Consider the following 22,059-nt stretch of genomic DNA (forward strand, 5'->3'; position numbering starts at 1 on the left):
CTTTCTTCCTCTGCTTGGCCCTGAAATGTCCAGGGTTCTCCTGGGCACCAGCCTCAGTCTTTTCCCTTTTCACTCCATACATGCTTGCCAGGGCTGGGACTTATATGAGGTAAACAAGACGTCTAGGGCACAACATTAAGGGGTCCTCACTCTCAAGGTATGCAAGTACATTTATGCCCTATGGGCCTTGCTCACTGTACCCTAGTCTGGCTCTGACCCTTTCAACAAAATTTACTGAGCACTCAACCACTACTGCCAGGCACTGTACTAGGTGTCACAATATCCATACTCACTCTCTGGATGCTCACGTACACGTGGCTGTAACTACTGTTCATACATCACTGAGTCCCAAATACCCACCTCTAGTCAGATATATCTTCTGAATTTCACATCATCTTTCCAGCTCTCTGACTGTCCACTATAATATGGCCAGCGATAGCTGATGTTTATGTAATGCTTCTGTGGTGCTGGACACTGTGCTCAGTACTTTCCATCCATGATCTCATTTCATCCTCACAAGAGTCCCATGAGGTAGGCACTGTCACCCCATTTTTGTTTTTTTTATCATATCTCATATACCTTTTATTATATTATTATTAAAATATATATCTTTACGTATACATATAAAATGTATGTATATATATTTCCCAATAAAAGAAAAAAAATGCTTTAAATTATGGCTACTTCATTTTGTAGGCATAGGCTGGTAAGGTCCTGCCGTACAATAATAGTAAGTGATATTGAACTGTGGATTAAGAAAACCAAGATACTCCAGAATATTTTTCCTCCTTAGAATCTAGACTCTAAATTTGATAATCTTTTATTTTTTTATGAGTTGTGGTAATAGTAAGTTCCCAACAATAACCATAAAAGTTGCCATTTATTAAGTCCCTCTGAAGCATCAACGATTTTTATCTCATTTTTTGCCCCTCCACAACCCCATAAGGTAAATGTTATTATCCTCATTTAACAAATGAGGAAAACTGAGGCTCAGGAAGACTGAGCGACCATTCTGAGTTTACATAGCTAGTAAATCTTTTCTTTTTTTTTTTTTTCCCTCTGTCTACTCCTTTTATTCCCTTCCTTTTTTTTTTTATTTCATCTTATTGTTATGGGGGATACAGAATTGCAGGTTACATACGTTGCCCATGTACCACCTTTCCCCCCAAGTCAGAGCTCCAGGCGTGCCCATTTTTGTAAATAAGGAAAACTGAGGTTCAGAGAGGCTCAACACTTTGCCCAAGGTAACATGCTAAAATATCAGAGCCATGATTCAGACTCTGGCAGTCAGACTAAAGGGACCATCCTCTTACTATGCTGTGCCTCATAATCACATCAAACTCAAAATGTTCAAGACGTACTCTGTATGCTTCCCCTTCCATACCAAGATACTTAGTAAGTCAGGTCATTTCTACTTCCTTAATATCATTTGAATTCCCCTTTTCTCTGTCCAGCTACTGTCCAGGTTCTGGCCCTTGTATCTGCCCTGGATGATTGTGATAATAGCCTCAGGACTGCTCTCCCCTAGTCTTGGCACCACCCTTATCAGTGCTTCAGAGTGCTGCCAGACTGAGCATCCTAAATCAGCCAGCAGTGGTACTTCTTATGTTTATACTTCTGATACCTCCACATTGCATTTTACTGTCCAATCTCCTTAGTTTATGGCCTTTGTTATCTGTTGACCCATCCCTGCCTAGTTCTCCTGCTTTACTTGTCATAGTCAATATTCAAACTATACAGAACTCATGAAATACCTTACATTCTTGTAGATCTGGATCTTTACACATGAGTGATCTCTGCATAAAATGCCTTAGATCAGACTTTTAAGGAGAGTGAACTCCTACTCATCTTTCAAGACCCAGCTCAAAATACTGTCAAGTGTTTCGCCATTTAATGTATTCCTTTCTCTATGATCCCTTAGCACCTAGTATACATTTTATCACATTATATTGAAATTTCTCACCTGACCTCATGGTGTTTTAGGTCAAAGAAGGAATTTGGTTTATCCCCATGCTCCTAGTACCCTGCCGTAGTACCTGGCACCATACTAGTAACTCAGTACTGTCTGAATGAATGAAAGACAGCTTTGATCCATGCACTTTACAAAACTGAATTGGTTTTACAGAACAGTTTTGATTTCAAAATTCCAAATTGATGCCTAATACCTAGGAGCAGCAGCCATGAAAAGGCAGCATCTCAGCAAGTCACTCCTTTTAGATGCCAATGACAGTTTAATAGCAAGAGAGTGCTGCATCAATACTGTCCATCCTTAGGGAAATTCCTTTGGCCCTCTCCTCAAGGACCTATTATCATGGACTATAATGGCTCCAGAATCACACTGCCTTTCTCCTTAGTATTATCTGGGGGTCATATATTTAACCTTCCCTTCATGTTTATCTCTAGTCATTATTTCCCCAGCTCTGAAATCCTAGCTCCTTTTTCTTTGTATCTATCCTTTTTCCAACATCTGAGGTCTTCAGGGGGGGCAGCAGCCCTCTTGTGACCTTTATCATCTCACCACTTATCTCTAAGAAAAGGTTTGGATTTTTTGTCCTCCCAGATGTCGCACTGATGAGTTATGTCTAATGACATTGCTTTATGTCTTGCTTTGTGAGTTTTCCAACAAATTTTCTTTATCCCTTGACTCTACCCACTTTGATAGTTTAACCTCTGTATTCTCGCATCATTATTTTAGCATTTCAGTCTGATTCCACAGCTGACATCATGTCTGGAGTGGGAACCACAGGGCCAGTCTGCTTTCTGGGGACGCTTAGGGTTGGCACCCCTGATCCTGGTGCTGTCAGCTACTAGATTTGATTCGAGAAGGTTGACAAATGAGTGTGATACATGCTTCCTGTGAGAACATGCTGTTTGTCCAAATGGGATAATTTCTTCCCTATGTGCCTTCCTCTGGGGAGTATGTAAAGTCTGTAGTTGTGAAAAAACAAAATGATATACGTTGCATTAACTAAGGTCTTACTCTTTACATCAATTCTTGGACTTGCTTTTCTCCCCTAGGGAGCTCAACTAAGCATTGTGTTTCTCCAAATATCGACTCTAAGATGTTTGGAATAGAGACAAAATGATTTTTTTTCCTTAATCCATATGAAAAATTTCGGTGACAAATAACTACTTACTAATGAAATGTTAATCTTTGGGTTTTAACTAAAACTTTAAATTGAAGGTATATAATTTTAAAAATTAGGAACATGCCTCATTATATAGTTCCAAAATTTTGAAATACAACGTGTATCTTAAAATTAGATTTTTTTGTGTGTAAATTAGACCATTGTTTATGGTTTTAATGTTTCCCATTTTGATTTCAAAGTGGTGAGTCAGAAAAACCCAAGAATATATAGTTAATTTTTCCTGCATATTCTGTTGTTTCCTTGTTAAAATCTTTTCCCACTTTTAATTTTTTTAATCAAGGAGATGAATGTTTTCTAAGAGGAATTACATGGTCAAATCATAAGCGATTGTCAGATCATAAGCTCAATGATATTCATTAAGTAAAAAACACATTATAAGCATTGTAAATCTATTTAGCTTTAAAAATGAGGGAGAAGAAAACCCAGCTACCAGAGACCCAGTACTTACCAACCCGCATGCTGGCTGCTAGAATCTTCAATATTGCTGTCAAATCATGCAATTATTATTTAGTAAAGAAGACAACACCAGACATTTCTACATCTAAAAGACAAGCATCCTCAATGTATTTTTAAAAGGAAACCAACCTGCACATTCAGCACTGAGTAGATATCCTAAAAGGCAAATGGTGACGAGGCCTGGTGATTCTGCCATGATCGTGTTCAGGCACTGCATAACCTTTGCTAGTAGATTGTGCAAGTGGCAAGGTCGATCAATTGTTCCAAAGTACAAGCTGAGCTGTATTTACTTCTGGGAAATTATATCCATTTCCCTCAGTGGGTCTTTGGACTATTTCTAATGGCCCCTTAGGACAAGTGAAGAGAATGGACAGTGGTCATCATTAAGCTTCAACTGCGATTTCATGAGTTTCTGCCACTGTGGCTGATTTGAGGCCAAAGCAGGAAGTGACAGACACATCTTCAGAATGGAGCCAGTCATAGTGGCTACAGTTGCTGTGGCAGCAAAATTAATCAGTGGGACCCACCTTATTTTTGTCAGGGAGTGCTCATGTCATGTAGTTTAAAGGGAAAAAAAGGGAAAAAATAGTCATTTGATCATTCACCTAAAAATACTTAAAAATGTGTTTATATACCCCGAGTCACTGGATGAATCCTTTATGTTCTTCCTCATAATCAGCGGTTTACAAACTGTGTTGTGCCATGTACCCATAAGGTGAAGCATATGGACTCTGTCTCAGAACACATGTATGTATGTATCACACATACATATATACATATGTACACATATATATTATGTATATATAGATAAATGTATATTATGATATAATAGTATATGTTAATATACGATAGCATACCACTTCACATATGGTATTAAAAACTCATAAGAGTATACCACCATTTGCCTGTCATTCTTTGTGATATTGTTGTAGTACATTTTACTTCTACATATATTGTAAAGCCTATATTACATCGTTATTACTTTTGCTTTAAGTGGTCAGCAATCTCTCAAAGAAACTTAAAAATGAGGAAAAGTTTTTTATATTTAGACACATATTTACCATTGTGATACCCCTTATTTCTCTGTGTCAATCCAAGTTTCAATCTATTATCATTTTTCATCACTCTGAAGAATTTCTTCATTAATAATTTCAATAGTGTAGGTCTCATGATAAATTTTCACAGCTTGTGTTTATTTGAAAATGTTTCCATTTTATCTTCAGTTTTAAAAAGTAATTTGGCTGGATATAGAATTCTAGACTGAGTTTTTTTCTTTCTTTTAGCTCGTTAAAGTTGTCGTCCTATTATCTTTTGGCATGTGTTGTTTCTGAAGAGAGGGCACTGAATATGATTATTGATTTTCAGTAACTTAACTATTATATATTAAGCCAAGGCATTCTTGGGGTTAATTGAGATTCTTGGATCTGTGGTTTGATATTTTTAATATAATTTGGAAAATGGTTGGACCTTCATAAAATTGTGTTTTGAAATAATTATAGAGTCACAGAAAATTGCAAAAAGCAGCCTGTAATCCTAATACTCTGGGAGGCAGAGGTGGGAGGATCCCTTGAGGACAGGAGTTTGAGACCAGCCTGAGGAAGAGTGAGACCCCATCTCTACAAAAAATAGAAAAATTAGCCAAGCATGGTGGCGTTTGCCTGTAGTTCCAACTACTCAGGAGTCTGAGGCAGGAGGATTGCTTGAACCCAGGAGTTTGAGGTTGCAGTGAGCTAGGATGATACCACTGCATTCTAGCCCAGGTGACAGAGTGAGACCCTGTCTAAAAAAAAAAAAAAAGTATAGAAGGATCCCACATATCTTTCACTTAGTTGCTCCCAATGTTCACACCTTACATAACTATAGCACAATATCAATAAACATTGGTATAATACTAATATATGTTCATAATTCTAAGTCATTTTATCACATGTATAGATTTATATAACCACCAGTACAATCAATATACGAAACAATTCTATCACCTAAAAGAACTTCCTTGTGCTACTATGTTACAATCATACTACTTCCCTTCCCCCAATCATCCCTAACTCCTGGCACCACTAGTCTGTTTTCAGTCTCTACAATTAGAATGCTGTGTGAATGGAATCACAATGTATGACCTTTGAAGATAAACTTGTTTCATTTTCAACATGTGACAACCTAGACAGATTGCCCTTGAGATCATTCTAGGTTGTTACATGCATCAATAGTTAATTATTTCAATATTAATTTTACTAGTAATTCCTTTGTATTGCTGAGTAGTATTTCATGGTAAAGATGTAACACAGTTCGACTATTTACCTACTGAGTGACATTTTGATTGTTTCCAGTTTTTTGCTATTGCAATAATGTCCTATAAACATTCAGGTACAGGTTTTTGTGTAGATGTAAATTTTTAATTTCTCTAGGATAATGCCCGGGAATGCAATTTCTGGGTACTATGGTAGTTGTGTCTTTAGTATTTTAATAAACTGCCTATTTACCTAAATGGCTATACCATTTTACATTTCTACCAACAATGTATGTGCTATCCAGTTTCTCTGCATCCTTGCCAGCATTTGGTACTATCATTATTTTTTATTTTGGCCATTCTGATAGGTGTGTAGTGATATCTCATTGTGCTTTAAATTCAGATATCCCTAATGGCTAATGATTTCAGTACATTATTGTTTACTTATTTGTCATCTATCTCTGCAATGAACTGTCTCTTCAGGTCTTTTGCCCATTTTCTAATTAGATTACTTCAGTTTTTTGCTGTCAAACTTTTAAGGTTCTTTATATATTCTAGATATGAGTCCTTTGTTATATATATGGTTTGCAAATACTATCTTCAAACCTACAGCTTGTCTTTTTGTCCCCTTAATTAGGTCTTTCACAGAGCAAATTTTTTAGTTTTGATGTAGTCCAGTTTATCATTATTTTTTCTTTTATGGATCACATTTAGAACTATTCTGCTAACACTAGATCCTGATGATTTTTTCCCCTATGTTTTTAATAAATGCTTTATAGTTTGAAGTTTTGGATTTATGCTCATGTTCCATTTTGAGTTAATTTTTGTATGAAGTTTAGGTCAAGCTTCATTGTTTTGTGTGTGTGAATGTTGAATTCATCCAGTATCATTTGTTAAAAAGACTATTTTTCTTCAATTGAATTGCTTTTGCATTTTTTTTCACAAAGCACATAAGCATATTGTTTTGGATCTACATCTAGGTTCTCTATTTATTCTGTTCCACTGATGTCTGTATTTATCCCTCTGCTACACTGCCGTGATTACTGTAGCTATATATTAATAGTTAGCCTTTGTGATTCTCCCAACTTTATTCTTTTTTGGTAAGATGGTTATAATTATTCTAAGGTCCTGTACCTTTCCATATGAATTTTAGAATGATCTTATCTGTATCTTAAAAAAAATCTCTTGCTAGGGTTTTGATAGGAATTACATAAAACCTGTATGTCAATTTGGGGGAATTTGATACCTTTAGTGTGTTGAGTTTTCCAATCCAGGAACATGATATGTATGTTTCTCCACTTATGTAGGTCTTTGATTTTTTTTTCACTAACATTCTGTAATTTTCAGCATATATATCCTATACATGTTTTGGTAAGTGATACCTAAGTGTTTTATTTTCTCTGGAGTGATTATGAATGCTATTGTGTTTCTTTATATTTTTAGAGCAGTTTTAGGTTCACAGCATTATTGAGTAGATAGTGCAGAGATCTCCCATATGCTCCTGTCCCCACATATATGCAGAGCCTCCTCCATTATCAACGTCCCCCACCAAAGTCATACATTTGTCACAACTGATGAACCTACATTGACACATCATTAACACCCAAAATCCATAGTTTACTTTGGGGTTTACTCTTGGTGTTATTGATTCGTTGGGTTTGGACAAATGTGTAATGACATGTCTCCACTATTATAGTACCATACAGAGTAGTTTTACTGCCCTAAAAAATCCTCTGTGGTCCATCTTCCCTCCCCGCAACCTCTGGCAACCACTGACCCCACAGTTTTGCCTTTTCCAGAAAGTCATGTACCGTCATCTGTCACTTAATGCTGAGGATACATTCTGAGAAATGTATCGTTAGGTGATTTCATCACTGTGTGAATATCACAAAGTGTGCTTACACAAACCTTGATGGTATAGCCTACTATACACCTAAGCTATGTGGTGTAGTCTATTGCTCCTAGGCTACAAACCTATGCAGCCTGTTACTGTACTGAATACTGTAGGCAACTGTAACACAATGGTCAGTATTTTTGTATCTAAACATAGAAAAAGGTACAGTAAAAATTGAGCATGAAAGATAAAAAATACCTCTATAGGGCACTTACAGTGACAAGAGCTTGCAGGGCTGGAAGTTGCTCTGGGTGAGTCAGTGAGTATGTGGTGAGTGAATGTTAAGGCCTAGGACATTACTGTAGACTTTATAAACAGTGTGTACCTAGGCTATACTAAATTAAAAATTTTTTTTCCTTCTTTAATAATTAATTTTAGCTGATTATAACTTTTTTACTTTATAAACTTTTAAATTTTTAAACTTCTTGATTCTTTTGTAGTAATATGTAGCTTAAAACACAAATACATAGTACAACTATACAAAAATATCTTTTTTATATCCTTATTCTATAAGCTTTTTTCTATTTTAAAAAAATTTAATTTTTTCCTAACTTTTAAAAACATTTTTTTTTTTGGCCGGGCGCGGTGGCTCACACCTGTAATCCTAGCACTCTGGGAGGCCGAGGCGGGTGGATCGCTCGCGGTCAGGAGTTCGAGACCAGCCTGAGCAAGAGTGAGACCCTGTCTCTACTAAAAATAGAAAGAAATTATATGGACAGCTAAAAATATATATAGAAAAAATTAGCCGGGCATGGTGGTGCATGCCTGTAGTCCCAGCTACTCGGGAGGCTGAGGCAGGAGGATCCCTTGAGCTCAGGAGTTTGAGGTTGCTGTGAGCTAGGCTGACGCCACGGCACTCACTCTAGCCTGGGCAACAGAGTGAGACTCTGTCTCAAAAAAAAACAAAAAAAAAAACAAAAAAAAATTTTTGTTAACACATTAGCCCTGGCCTAAACAGGGTCAGGATCATAATTATCACTGTCTTCCCCCTCTACTTCTTGTCTCACTGTAAGGTCTTCAGTGGCAATAACATGAATGGAGCTGTCATCTCCTATGATAACGATGCCTTCTTCTGGAATACTGCCTGAAGGACCTGCCTGAGGCTGTTTTACAGTTAGCTTTTTTCTTCATAAGTAAAAGGAGTACATTATAAAAATAAAAAATACAATATAGAAAATACATAAACCGGTAACATGGTTATTTATTATCATTACCGAGTGTTTACATACTACATGCAATTGTTTGTGCTATATTTTTATATGACTGGCAATGCAGTAGGTTTGTTTGCACCAGCATCCCCACATGAGTAATGTGTTGAATTACAACATTATGATGTCTATGATGTCCTTGGTAATAGGAATTTTTCAGCTCCGTTATAATCTTATGGGACCACCATCATATATGCAGTCCATCATTGACCAAAACATTTTTATGTGGTACTTGACTATAGTTGGAATCATACACTCTGTAGCCTTTCCAGATTGGCTTCTTTCACTTAGTAATGTGCTTTTAAATTTTCTCCATTTCTTTTTATGGTTATATAGCTCAGTTCGAGGAATTGTTTAATTTCCATGACCTTGTGTGGATTTGAGTGTTTCTCTTGGAATTAATTTCTAGTTTTATTCCACTGTGGTCTGAGAAGCTACGTGGTATAATTTCTATTTTTTTTTAATTTGTTGAGACATGTTTTGTGGCCCAAGACATAATCAATCTTGGAGAATGTTCCATGTGCTGATTAGGAGAATGTATATTCAGTAGTTTTGGGGTGAAATGTTCTGTAAATGTCTGTTAGGCACATTTGTTGTAGAGTCCCATTTTAGTTCAGTGTTTCTTTGTTTATTTTCTGCTTGGAGGATTTGTCAACTTCTGTCAGTAGGGTGTTGAAGTCCCCAGCTATTACGATGCTGCTATTTATCACTTTGTTTAGATCTAGTAGGGTTTGCATTATGAATCTGGGTGCACCTGTGTTATATGCATAAATATTTAGGTTTGTTATGTCTTCTTGTTGAATTGCTCCCTTTACCATTATATAATGACCATCTTTTTTTTTCTTTACCACTGTTGATTTACAGTCAATTTTATCTGATATGAGAATGGCTACAGTTGCTTTCTTTTGGTTTCAATTTGCATGGAATATTTTTTTCCCTCCCTTCACCTTGAGTCTGTATGATTCCTTGTGGGTTAGATGTGTTTCCTGGATATAGCAAATACTTGGATTGTATTTTTTCATCCTTTCCTCTAGCCTATGTCTTTTGAGTGGGGCTTTCAGACTGTTAACATTGATTGATAGAATTGACATGTGGAATACTGTTCTGTTCATCCTGTTGGGTAGTACCTTATTGCTTCATTTTACCTTTTGTGCTGTTGTTTTATATGAACGCTGAGCTTTAGCTTTTGGGTGGTTTTACACTGGCGGGTGACTATTGTGCTGATCCATGTATAATGCAGTTCTGAGTATTTCCTGCATGGCAGGTCTGTCTTGACAAATTCCCTCAGTTTTTGCTTGTCTGGAAAAGTATTTCTCCTTCATATATGAAACTTAGTTTTGCAGGATACAAAATTTTAGGCTTGCAGTTGTTCCATTTAAGAAGACTGAAAATGGGGCCCCATCCCTTCTGGCTTGTAAGGTCTCCATTGAAAAGTGTGTAGTTAGGCTGATGGGTTTTCCTTTGGCAGTTACTTGATATTTTTGTCTCATGGCTTGCAGGAGTTCCTCCTTTGTGTTGATTTTGGCCAGTCTAATGACTATGTTTCTTGTTGATTGCCCCTTTGCAATGATTCTCCCAGGTGTTCACTGAGCTTCTTATACCTAGGTGTCTAAATCTCTAGCAAGACCAGGGAAGTCTTCTTCAATTATTCCCTGAAATAGGTTTTATAGCCCTTGTGCATTTTTTTCTTCACCCTCAGGGATGCCTATGATTCTTACATTTGACCATTTTACATAATCCCATACTTCTTGTAGGCTTTGTTCATTCCTCTTAATTCTTTGTTCTTTATTTTTGACTGACTGAGTTAATTCGAAAGAGTTGTCTTCAAGCTCTGAGATTCTGCCTGGTCTGGTCTGTGTTTTGTATTTCCTCAATGTAACATACTGGTATAACTTTAAAATAAATCACAAGCGTGGCTGGTAAATAAATCAAAAAGAGCCCCCATGACGCCCTTTTCTGGGTGTCCATGCTCTTGTATAATACCTTCCCTCTGAATATGATCATAGAGGAAATATGAAAACATTTTCATTATCTACATTATCTACACATTGTTATAGATAATGTAATGTGATATCTGGTCTTGGTACCAGAAATACTCATGCTTCTCTTGTTCAGCTTATTTTCTATAGGCACTGTAAATCATGTAATCATCTTTCTTCCTTCACACTGGCCAATTTTGTGGCTGACCATTTAGCCAGGTGTTCTAGACTTTCAGTAGACATTTTGAGTACTATCCTTTTGCCTGGCCCCATTTTAACCTTTTACCATTATTTTCACCTTTCCTTGATTTCCTGACTTATCTTCTCAATTATAATTTTAATTTTCTTGTGAACTGAACTAAAATGAACAAAATCATATCCTATCATATGGTAAGCTACCTTGAATCCTTTTGGTAACCAGGGGGAATATAAATAACTTGCTTGAATGCTACAAAAGTCTCAAACTGTACACCGTAGTTGTGTCCATAGAAGCCAAAGCATTTTTAAAAATGGAAAGGTAGATGTTGTGCTAAACCATTCAGATGAGCTTGCTGAAGATACTGGTGTACTCAGCAGCAACTCAGAAAGATATTTCTTCTATGGCAGTCACTTGCCATAATGAAGCTAATGGGAATACCAATCCAAATAGCTAGGTGCTGAAACGAAGAGTTAGGGAGGGGGCATTAAGTTTTGGTGATAGTAGAGACTGATCTTAAAAGAAACTGGAACTGGGACAAGGCAAAGAGGAGGGGTGAGAAAAGAGAGATGGAGGGGCCCTGGGAGGAAGTTTCCAGGGGTGGGGAACCTGTAACCTTCTGATTATTCTTTTTTAAGCCCCCAAAGAGGCAAGAAAAACTTCATCTTTCTCTGCTGCACCCCTTTTAATAAAGGGATTTGTTCTGTAAAATTTGGATTCAGTCAAAAGGCCACACTTAAGGAACTAGAAGGCCACAAGTGGCCTTAAGGCTGCAGGTTCCCTTAGTCCATAAGAATTCCATTTGCCTTCAAGTTCAGGCTTTTTGCAGGGATGATTGTTGGATTGCTGATCCCTCCTCTTTTTCACCGGTGTCAGTCCAGGGCTGTCTACAAGACTATGGTAGAATAGGTTTAGGAAGCTGCAGGCAGGGACAGTATGTGGGCAGAAGTTTTCTATGGAGCCAGGTCAATCCAACAAGGTTCACTCTGTGAGTTATCAGCATGTGCTAGGTGGGGAGATAATAGGAACATTTGGCCAGGAGGAAGGCTGAAAGTTTAGATGGACTGGATTATCTGTCCAGCTGAAAGGGTGATTTGAAGTTGGAATGGTCAGGGGCCAGTAGGTGAAGTCAGAATAAGGAAAAAGATACAGAGTGAATGTGGGTGGGCAGTTGAGGAAACGCATTTGTGAACACTGGGCATGTGGCAGATTGTGACAGGGGAAGCTTGTTAGCGTTCTGTACAAGCCTGAACCCTGTCTCTTGCTGGTAAAAGGCCAGTTAGAATATTTCTGGGAACTGACAGTTGAGGTTGTTACCATTAAGTATATTTAAAATACAAAGATAATCAAGCCACTGGGTTGATTTCTGACTCTGCTTATCTGACGTTTATATTGTCTATATTTGTCTAAAATAGAGGTTCTAAAATGGCTTATTCAAATGTCACAATATTCTTTATTCAAGTAATCACAACTCCAATGAAGAACTATTGAAGCAGTTGTCAAGTGAATGAAACTGAGAAATAACATTCCATTCAAATAAAAATAGCACCGTTTTCAGGAGTAATATTGAAAAAAGCTAAGATAAAAATCTCCTTTCAGCTTTCTTTCATTCTTCCCGCTTCTTCCAAGATGGCTTGGGTTGTTATTTTATTTCTCTACTATATTTCTTCTGACAAATCTTAGTGTAATATTTAGATTTAAGGAGTGATAAGATAATACATAAACTCACTCATTTGCCCTTTTCATATTAAATTATAAGGTGAGAAGGAAGTTTTCTAACATTAAACACTTGTTATGTACAAGGAACTTTATTTACACTATCTTCTTAAATCCTCATAGTAGCCCTAGGAAGTAAGAGTTATATTTTTGTTATAGATGGGGAATTTGATACACTGTAGCTAAGATAGTTTCTACAGCTTGTCCAAGGTTACAAAGCTATTAAATGGGGGAGCCACAATTCAAACTCAGATCTTTCTGGTTTCAAAACCCTTGTGGTTGGCTATTGGCACCTACCTCATAGAGTGGTTGTCAGAATTAAAGGGAAATAGGATAGTGCATGTAAGGTACTTAGCAGAGTGAATACAGAAAGAGCTCAATACAAAGTAACTGCTATCATTTATCACCATCACCACCATCTATATCCTGCCTTCTAAGTAGTTGAGGTTGACTGGAATAGAGTATGTGTGATCAACACACTTTAGTGTCTGGGAATAATGAAAATATTTCTAAGTATATCAGCAGTACTGATTTACTGAATGTGAACCATATACCAGATTCTTTTCTCAAGTTCTTTTTATACTTACTTAACCCCTATGACATTTTAAAGTTGGTATTTTTGCTTTTCCTACCTTGCTGATGAGGAGACTGAGTCTCAAAGAGACGAGGTAATTTGGTCAAAGTCACAGTTAGGAAATGGCAGAACTTGGATACAGTTTTGTCTGACTCCCAAACCCAGGGAATAGGTTTTTATTTTTTTTTTTATTTTTTTTTTTTTGTTGAGACAGAGTCTCACTTTGTTGCCCAGGCTAGAGTGAGTGCCGTGGCGTCAGCTTAGCTCACAGCAACCTCAGACTCCTCGGCTTAAGCGATCCTACTGCCTCAGCCTCCCGAGTAGCTGGGACTACAGGCATGCGCCACTATGCCCGGCTAATTTTTTTTTCTATATAGATTTTTAGTTGTCCATATAATGTCTTTCTATTTTTAGTAGAGACGGGGTCTCGCTCAGGCTGGTCTCGAACTCCTGACCTTGAGCAATCCACCCGCCTCGGCCTCCCAGAGTGCTAGGATTACAGGCGTGAGCCACCGCGCCCGGCCGGGAATAGGTTTTTAAACTCCACTCTCCTTCCTCTCTGTAATTGTAAGACCAAATTACTAAAGTTCTTTTTGTACCTCACCCATATGTTGCACCATAGAAATAATATCCTCCGTGCACTAGACCATAATTTATGTGGATCAATCCAAAGTTCCCACTACAGAGAGTTTTGGTTGTCATTGCAAATTTCCAAGGACCATAATAACTTTTATTCCAACTGATTTGTTCATTTTTTAAAATAAATTGACATAATTGATTGGCAGAAATTTGAGAGTATTAAGTGTTCTGATTAAGTCTTTGTCAACCACCAGACTGATCTCTGCAGCTACCAAATGGAATCAAAGGGTGGTTCAGAATTTAATGTGAACACAGCTCTCGGGGCATGCTCAGGGTTCAAAGGAGTGTGGTCTTGAGAAATTTCCACTTTGAACTTTCATGGTCAAGGTAACTAGGAGTCCTGAATAATGAGGCATGTGAGGAGGAGCAGCTATAATTGGGGAATAATCAACTCATAAAGAAGGGTTTTTGAATAAACACAGTTGGTAACTGTAGTTACTTTTCTTCACCAAACCCTATCGAATGAGAATGATGGTTAAATGTACAAAGAATACTAAAATAAATAAAGTACCCTGTATTTTGGAGGTTGCAAAAACAATTACTGAAAATGGTGTTGGAAAAACTGAGCTATTAGGAAGAAATGGAGGGTTAGACTTACCATCCCAGATTTGGCTTAACCATCCACAAAATAAATAACGCTCATGATGCAATATACCTGGGAAATAATTATGACTGTCAAATGGCCTCCTGGTTAGAAAGACAACAAGCCGGTACCCTCAGAAAATGAAAGCCCAGATAGCCAGCCTGCATAGGGCTGGGCAAGAGGGTCACATGTCAAGAATGATCTCTAGGGGTTTTGCTGGGAGAATTTCATGTTGTCCCTTTTACTTTTCTCTGGGAATTGCCTAGCTCAGGAAGAGAAAGCCCTTAGCATTCTCTCTTTGTTGCTGTTCCCTAAAACATTCTCCTGTGTTTTTCCGAGAGAAGCAGCCACAAGAAGTGATGGAGGGTTGTCTTAGAAATGATTGTACTAATTTTTAGAGATAAGTTTAGGTTACAGAAGCAAAACAGTAGGTCATAGAATTGTTTCATTTCCATACATCAAACTTCAGGGAAACCATCTTGTTTTCCTCTGTGCAATTAACTACTGAGCATTCTCTCTGACTAGGGACAGTTCTCCAACTGTCAGCCTCTGCCTTTCTTCCGAAGGTCCAGCCTGTGTACTCAGCCCCAACCAGCCCTGAGGCAGAGAGGATATTAAGAAGTCCCATCCCTGCCATCAGGTGATGGCTTTTCTTACCATGATGGCTGAGGTGAATCCTCCCAACCAGGCCACATGACTAGGCTTTTGCCTCATTTTCCTCCACCTGCCCACCAGTTTGTCTGTAAACCCTCTTCTACAAATCTATAGTCTCCTTTACCTACACATTCCCTGGAGCATGGAGCCAGCTCTTACAATCTCAGCTGCTCACAGTTTTCAATTGTGAAGTACTAACGTGTGCTACCAGCTGCCTCAGCATATAGAAGCCAGCCCCATGACTCTTTGGGCTAAGTGTAGTGGACTGTGGACCACTTTGTTCAGGGCCAGACCTCTGTGTGTTCAGAGCATTCTTCTCCACTCACTGGGCCACTGCAGAGGTCTCAGTGTGCCTCCTGCTGGAACCCACATTGCCTTATAAGTCATCATGCATAGGTGAGTACTTGACCATATCTGTGATGTGCTGGAGGCATGGTATTAATAGTGTAATGGAAAGAGCAGGAAAAGAGTGATTTTCCTAATTACAGTTAGCAGCTGTCTTTTCCTTCAAATATCTTTGTGTGAGTTGGAACAGTTTTTCTTTCACATGCCATTTAGCGACAGGTCTCGAAACCGTGGGTACAGTAGTGAACTAGAGGCAGACTGTTGGGACAGAAGACCTGGGTTCAAGTTGCAGTTCTGTCATTCATTTTGTGAGACCTTGGATAAGATGCATCTGCTTTTTGGATCCTAGTTTCTTCATCTGTAAAAATGGGAGCAATAATGGCTTTATACCTCATGATAGTGGTGGGAGGATTAAATGAAAGAATGAATGTGAAAATGTTTTGTGAATTGCTCTTTATCCCTGTGTAGGAGAATTGTGTGTGTGTGTGTGTGTGTGTGAGAGAGAGAGAGAGAGAGAGAGATGCTGTTTTATGAATAGAATGTTAGGAACTGTTTCTCACGTGTGAAGTAATGCATCAGGGCATGAGGAGGACATCTAGTGACCGATAATTCTGACCATCAGCTGACTGATGCATATAAGACAAATAGGGGAGTTTCATTTCTTGGCTTAAGGTGTGGCTCTGTGACTTAATACACAGAAATTCAGAGATTATGGATTTGATTACAGCCCATGTTTCAGGAGGCAGCATGTGGTGGTGAAAAGAGCATGGGCTTTATTTAGAGTTAGACAATGTGGGTTCAAATCTTAGCTCAGCCACCTACTTAATGGTGGGGTAACCTTGGGCAGATCAATCCATCTCTTTGACTCTGTTTCATTATCATAACACTACTCGCACACTATTTTTAGTGGTTGCACCAGTAATTACAATATATATCCCTAAAATTTACCACTTTATTTAGAATTAATATTGTATCATGTAAAATGTAGAAACTTTTTAAGCCAACAGGTCCATTGAAACCCCACTGTCATTCTTTATGTTATAATTACAATATATATTACATCTACCTACATCGAAAACCACATGAGAAAATACTATAATTTTTCTTCAATAATACATATTTTTAAAAACTTCAGAAGTGAACCATTTCTAATGCTTTTCATTTGTTCTTGAAGATACAAGCTTCTCTCCACTACTATTTCCCTTCAGTATTAAGAACATTGCAATGTTTTGTTTTTCCTTTTCTTTTTTTTATTTCATCTTATTGTTATGGGGGATATAGAATTGCAGGTTACATACGTTGCCCATGTACCGCCTTTCCCCCCAAGGCAGAGCTCCAGGTGTGTCTGTTCCCCAGATAGTGCGCATTGCACCCATCATATAGGTATATATCCTTCCCTTCCCCACCCCCCCTTCCCGAGTCAGCACCTTCAAGCGTTACCATTCCCCAAAGGGTGCGCAATGCACTCATTGTGTAGGCATACACCCATCCCCTCCCCCACCCCCCACCTCAGTCTGATATCCAATTGGTGTCGTTCCCAGATGTGTATTTAGGTGATGATCAGGGAAACCAATTTTCTGGTGAGTACATGTGATGCTTGTTTTTCCATTCTTGGGATACTTCACTTAATATAATGGGTTCAAACTCTCTCCAGGAGAACCATAGAGATGTCGTATCTTCATTATTTCTTATAGCTGAGTAATATTCCATGGTATACATATACCACAGCTTACTAATCCAATCATGTATTGATGGGCATTTGGGTTGTTTCCACATCTTTGCTATTGTGAATTGTGCTGCTATAAACATTCGGGTACATGTGTCTTTGTTACAGAATGACCTTTTTTCCTTTGGGTATATGCCCAGTAATGGGATTGCTGGATCAAATGGCAGGTCTACTTGAATCTGTTTAAGATACCTCCATAATGCTTTCCACAGGGGTTGCACTAGTTTGCAGTCCCACCAGCAGTGTATGAGTGTTCCCGTCTCTCCACATCCACGCCAACATGTGTTGTTTTGGGATTTTTTGATAAAGGCCATTCTCACTGGGGTTAAGTGATATCTCATTGTGGTTTTGATTTGCATTTCTCTGATGATTAGGGATGTTGAGCATTTTTTCATATGTTTGTTAGCCATTCTTATATCTTCTTTTGAGAAATTTCTATTCATGTCCTTTGCCCACTTTTTGATAGGGTTGTTTGATTTTTTTCTTGCTGATTTTCCTGAGTTCTAAATAGATTCTTGTTATCAGTCTTTTATCTGATGTGTAGTATGCAAAAATTTTTTCCCATTCTGTAGGTGGTCTGTTTATTCTCGTGACTGTTTCTTTGGCTGTGCAGAAGCTTTTTAATTTAACAATGTCCCATTCATTTATGTTTGTTGTTGCTGTGATTGCCTTGGGGGTCTTCTTCATAAATTCTTTGCCTAGGCCAATGTCTGTAAGAGTCTTTCCTACATTTTCTTCTAGAATTCTGATTGTATCGTGCCTAAGGTTTAAGTCTGTTATCCACCGTGAGTTGATTTTTGTGAGAGGTGAAAGCTGTGGGTCCTGTTTCAGTCTTCTACAAGTGGCTAACCAATTCTCCCAGCACCATTTATTGAATGGGGATTCTTGTCCCCAGAGTATATTCTTTCCCGCTTTGTCAAAAATTAGGTGACTATATGAGGATGGTTCTATATTTGGATTTTCTGTTGTGTTCCACTGGTCTGTGTCCCTGCACTTGTGCCAGTACCAGGCTGTTTTAAGAACCACAGCCTTGTAGTATAGTTTGAGGTCTGACAAATTAATACCTCCCATTTTGTTTTTGTTGCTTAAAATTGCTTTTGCTATACGGGGTCTTATCTGATTCCATACAAAGTGTATAATTATTGTTTTTTCTTAAATTGTATATCACCTTCATCCCTGAAGGATATTTTCACTGGATATAGAATTCCAGGTGACCTTTTTTTTTTCTTTCATCATTTTAAATATGCTATTCCACTATCTTATATTTTTCATGTTTTCTGATGAGAAAACTATGATCCTCCTGCTTCATTATCATCAGATAAATACAAATTAAAATCACAGTGTGTTGCTGGTGGGACTGCAAACTAGTGCAGCCCCTGTGGAAAGCATTATGGAGATACCTTAAACAGATTCAAGGAGACCTACCATTCGATCCAGCAATCCCATTATTGGGCATCTACCCAGAAGAACAAAAGTCATTCTATAAAAAAGACACCTGTACCCGAATGTTTATAGCAGCACAATTCACAATTGCAAAGATGTGGAAACAACCCAAATGCCCATCAATTCATGAGTGGATTAGTAAAATGTGGTATATGTATACCATGGAATATTACTCAGCTGTAAGAAATAACGGTGATGTGGAGTCCCTTTTGTTCTCCTGGAGAGAGTTGGAACCCATTCTATTAAGTGAAGTATCTCAAGAATGGAAAAAATAAGCACCACATGTACTCACCAGCAAATTGGTTTCCCTGATCATCACCTAAGTGCACATTTGAGTATAACACCAATTGGGTTTCGGACTGAGTTGGGAGGAGGGGGGAGGGTATGGGTGTATACCTACATGATGAGTGTGATGTGCACTGTCTGGGGAATGGACACGCTTGAAGCTCTGACTAGGGGGGATGGGCGGGACATGGGCAATATATATAACCTGAACTTTTGTACCCCCATAATAAGCTGAAATAAAAAAAATCACAGTGTGAGACCTCTAGCTTCTGTTATAGCGGTGCAACCCCCCCAGTAGACCAATTCTCCTACTGGCAACTCTTCACCCTGGACAAAATACAAAGATAATTACCTGAGGATGCTGAGGGGAAAATGCAGGCAGACAAACTGTGGAGTACAACTGAAACTTGAAGAAACAACAGGGAAGGGCATGAGTTTTGTGCTATTTTTGTTTTTGTGGCCTTGACTTAAAAGTAGGCATCAGTTGTTTAGTGGGACAGAGCAGTAAAGACAGCTAAAACTCAGATGGAAATGATGCTGCCTTTCTGGCTAGGAGAATCAATGCAAGAAACCCAGGCAACCATATCTACAGAGTGAAGGATAGTTTCCAGAGGGAAGAGAGCTGGAGAAGGAGATCTTCTAATCCTATGTATGGACAGCATGAAAGTCTCAGGCTGAGCCCTGAACCACATTGTTACAAAATAGACTCAAAGGAGCACTTCAAGACTTGAGCTAATATTTAAACCACCATCACCCACGGTCATGTCTGTTTTGTTTGTACTATATAGTTTCCATTCGGTTAGGTTTTTTCCTAGTTATCTTTCTGTTGTTAATTTCTATTTTAATTCTGTTTTGGTTAAAAATCATTTTCTGAATGGTTTCAATATTTTAACATTTGTTGAGGTTTTCTTCATGGCTCAGCATATGGTAGGTTTTGATAAATGTTCCACGTGCCACTGGAAAAAATGTGTATTCTGGCTTTTTTGGATTCAGTGTTCTATAAGTGAATATTATATCAAGTTTGTTAATTGTTCTCTTCAGAACTTTCATATGTCTACTGATTTTTTGTCTGCCTGCTCTATCAGCTATTAAGATACATGTGTCATTATTCCTTTATGATTGTGTTGTCAATTTCTCTTTTTACTTTTGTCAGGCTTTTGCTTTATATAATTTGAAGCTATATTACTATGTGTATATAGTTTTAGGATAGTACTGTCTTCCTATTGAACATATTGACCTTTTTTATCATTATAAAGATATTGAGAAGTTTTTGACCTCTTATCATTATAAAATGTTGCTCTTTATCTCTAATAATGCTTATTGCCTTAAAATTTACTTTGCCTGATATCATATAATTATGACAGGCTTCTTTTTTTTATTTCAGCTTATTATGGGGATACAAAAGTTCAGGTTATATATATTGCCCATGCCTCCCCATCCCCCCGAGTCTGAGCTTCAAGCGTGTCCATTCCCTAGACAGTGCACATCGCACTCATCATGTAGGTATACACCCATCCACTCCCCCCACCCCTATCGCCCCTAGTCGGAACTTCAAGTGTGTCCATTCCCCAGACAGTGCACATCGCACTCATCAAGTAAGTATACACCCATCCTCTCCCCCCCAGCCCCCACCTCTGTCCAATACCCAATTGGTGTTATTCCCAAATGTGCACTTAGGTGATGATCAGGGAAACCAATTTGCTGGTGAGTACATGTGGTGCTTATTTTTCCATTCTTGGGATACTTCACTTAATAGAATGGGTTCCAACTCTCTCCAGGAGAACCAAAGAGATGCCATATCACCGTTATTTCTTATAGCCGAGTAATACTCCATGGTATACATATACCACATTTTACTAATCCACTCATGAATTGATGGGCATTTGGGTTGTTTCCACATCTTTGCAATTGTGAATTGTGCTGCTATAAACATTCGGGTACAGGTGTCTTTTTTATAGAATGACTTTTGTTCTTCTGGGTAGATGCCCAATAATGGGATTGCTGGATCGAATGGTAGGTCTCCTTGAATCTGTTTAAGGTATCTCCATAATGCTTTCCACAGGGGTTGCACTAATTTACAGTCCTACCAGCAGTGTATGAGTGTTGACAGGCTTCTTTTGATTAATGCTTGAATGATTTACTTTTTTTATCCTTTCACTTTAGACTTTTCTGTGTCCGTATGTTTTTTAAAAAATATAAGCTCTTGTAAGAATAATTTAGCTTTAAAAATTATAATAGCTTTATTGAATATAACTTCCATACTATAGTATTTATGCTTTTAAGTGTAGAATTGAATGGTTTTTAGGATAACTACAGAGTTGTAAAACCATCACCACTGTCTAATTTAAGAACATTTTTATCACTCCTCAAAGAAACTCTGCACCTGTTAGTCTCATCCAATTTTCCCCTTACCCCAAGACCCCAGAAAACATTATTCTATTTTATGTCTCTGTGGATTTTCCCATTCTGGATATTTCATATAAATAGAATCATACAAAATGTGGTCTTTTGTGTTTGGCTTCTTTTACTTAGCATAATGTTTGTAAGGTTCATCTATCTTGTAGCATGTATCAATCATTCATTCCTTTTTATGCTGAAAAATATCCCATGTATGGATATTACACATGTTGTTTATCTATTCACTAATTGATAAACATTTGGGTTTTTTCCACTTTTTGGCCATTATGAACAATATTACTATGAACACTCATGAAAAGTTTCGGTGTTGACATATGTTTTCAATTTCTTTGGGTATGTACCTAGGAATGGAATTGCTGGGGTTATATGGTAACTTTATGTTTAACATTTTGAGGAACTGCCAAACTGTTTGGCTCCCAATTCTATTCCATTGATGTGTACGTCTATCCTTATGTCAGTATCACAATGTCTTAATTACTGTAGCTTTGTAGTAAATTTTGAAATTGGAAAGAGTGAGTCCTCCAACTTTGTTCTTTTTTGAGATTGTTTTGGTTATTCTGGGAC

General features: G+C 37.9%; 1 protein-coding gene across 2 annotated transcripts in view; it reads right to left on the reverse strand.

The window, feature by feature from the left end:
• F9 (coagulation factor IX) overlaps positions 1-3,838 on the reverse strand; it is a 31,197-nt gene extending 27,359 nt beyond the window's left edge. For both annotated transcript variants that reach the window (XM_069464083.1, XM_069464082.1), the window contains exon 1: positions 3,735-3,838. In XM_069464083.1, the coding sequence (XP_069320184.1) occupies positions 3,735-3,822 (88 nt within the window). In that variant the 5' untranslated portion in view covers positions 3,823-3,838. The remainder of the gene's footprint in view (positions 1-3,734) is intronic.
• Between the last annotated feature and the right edge of the window lie 18,221 nt (positions 3,839-22,059).

The sequence above is a fragment of the Eulemur rufifrons genome, chromosome 30 (assembly GCF_041146395.1).
Source record: "Eulemur rufifrons isolate Redbay chromosome 30, OSU_ERuf_1, whole genome shotgun sequence".
Taxonomy (NCBI): domain Eukaryota; kingdom Metazoa; phylum Chordata; class Mammalia; order Primates; family Lemuridae; genus Eulemur; species Eulemur rufifrons.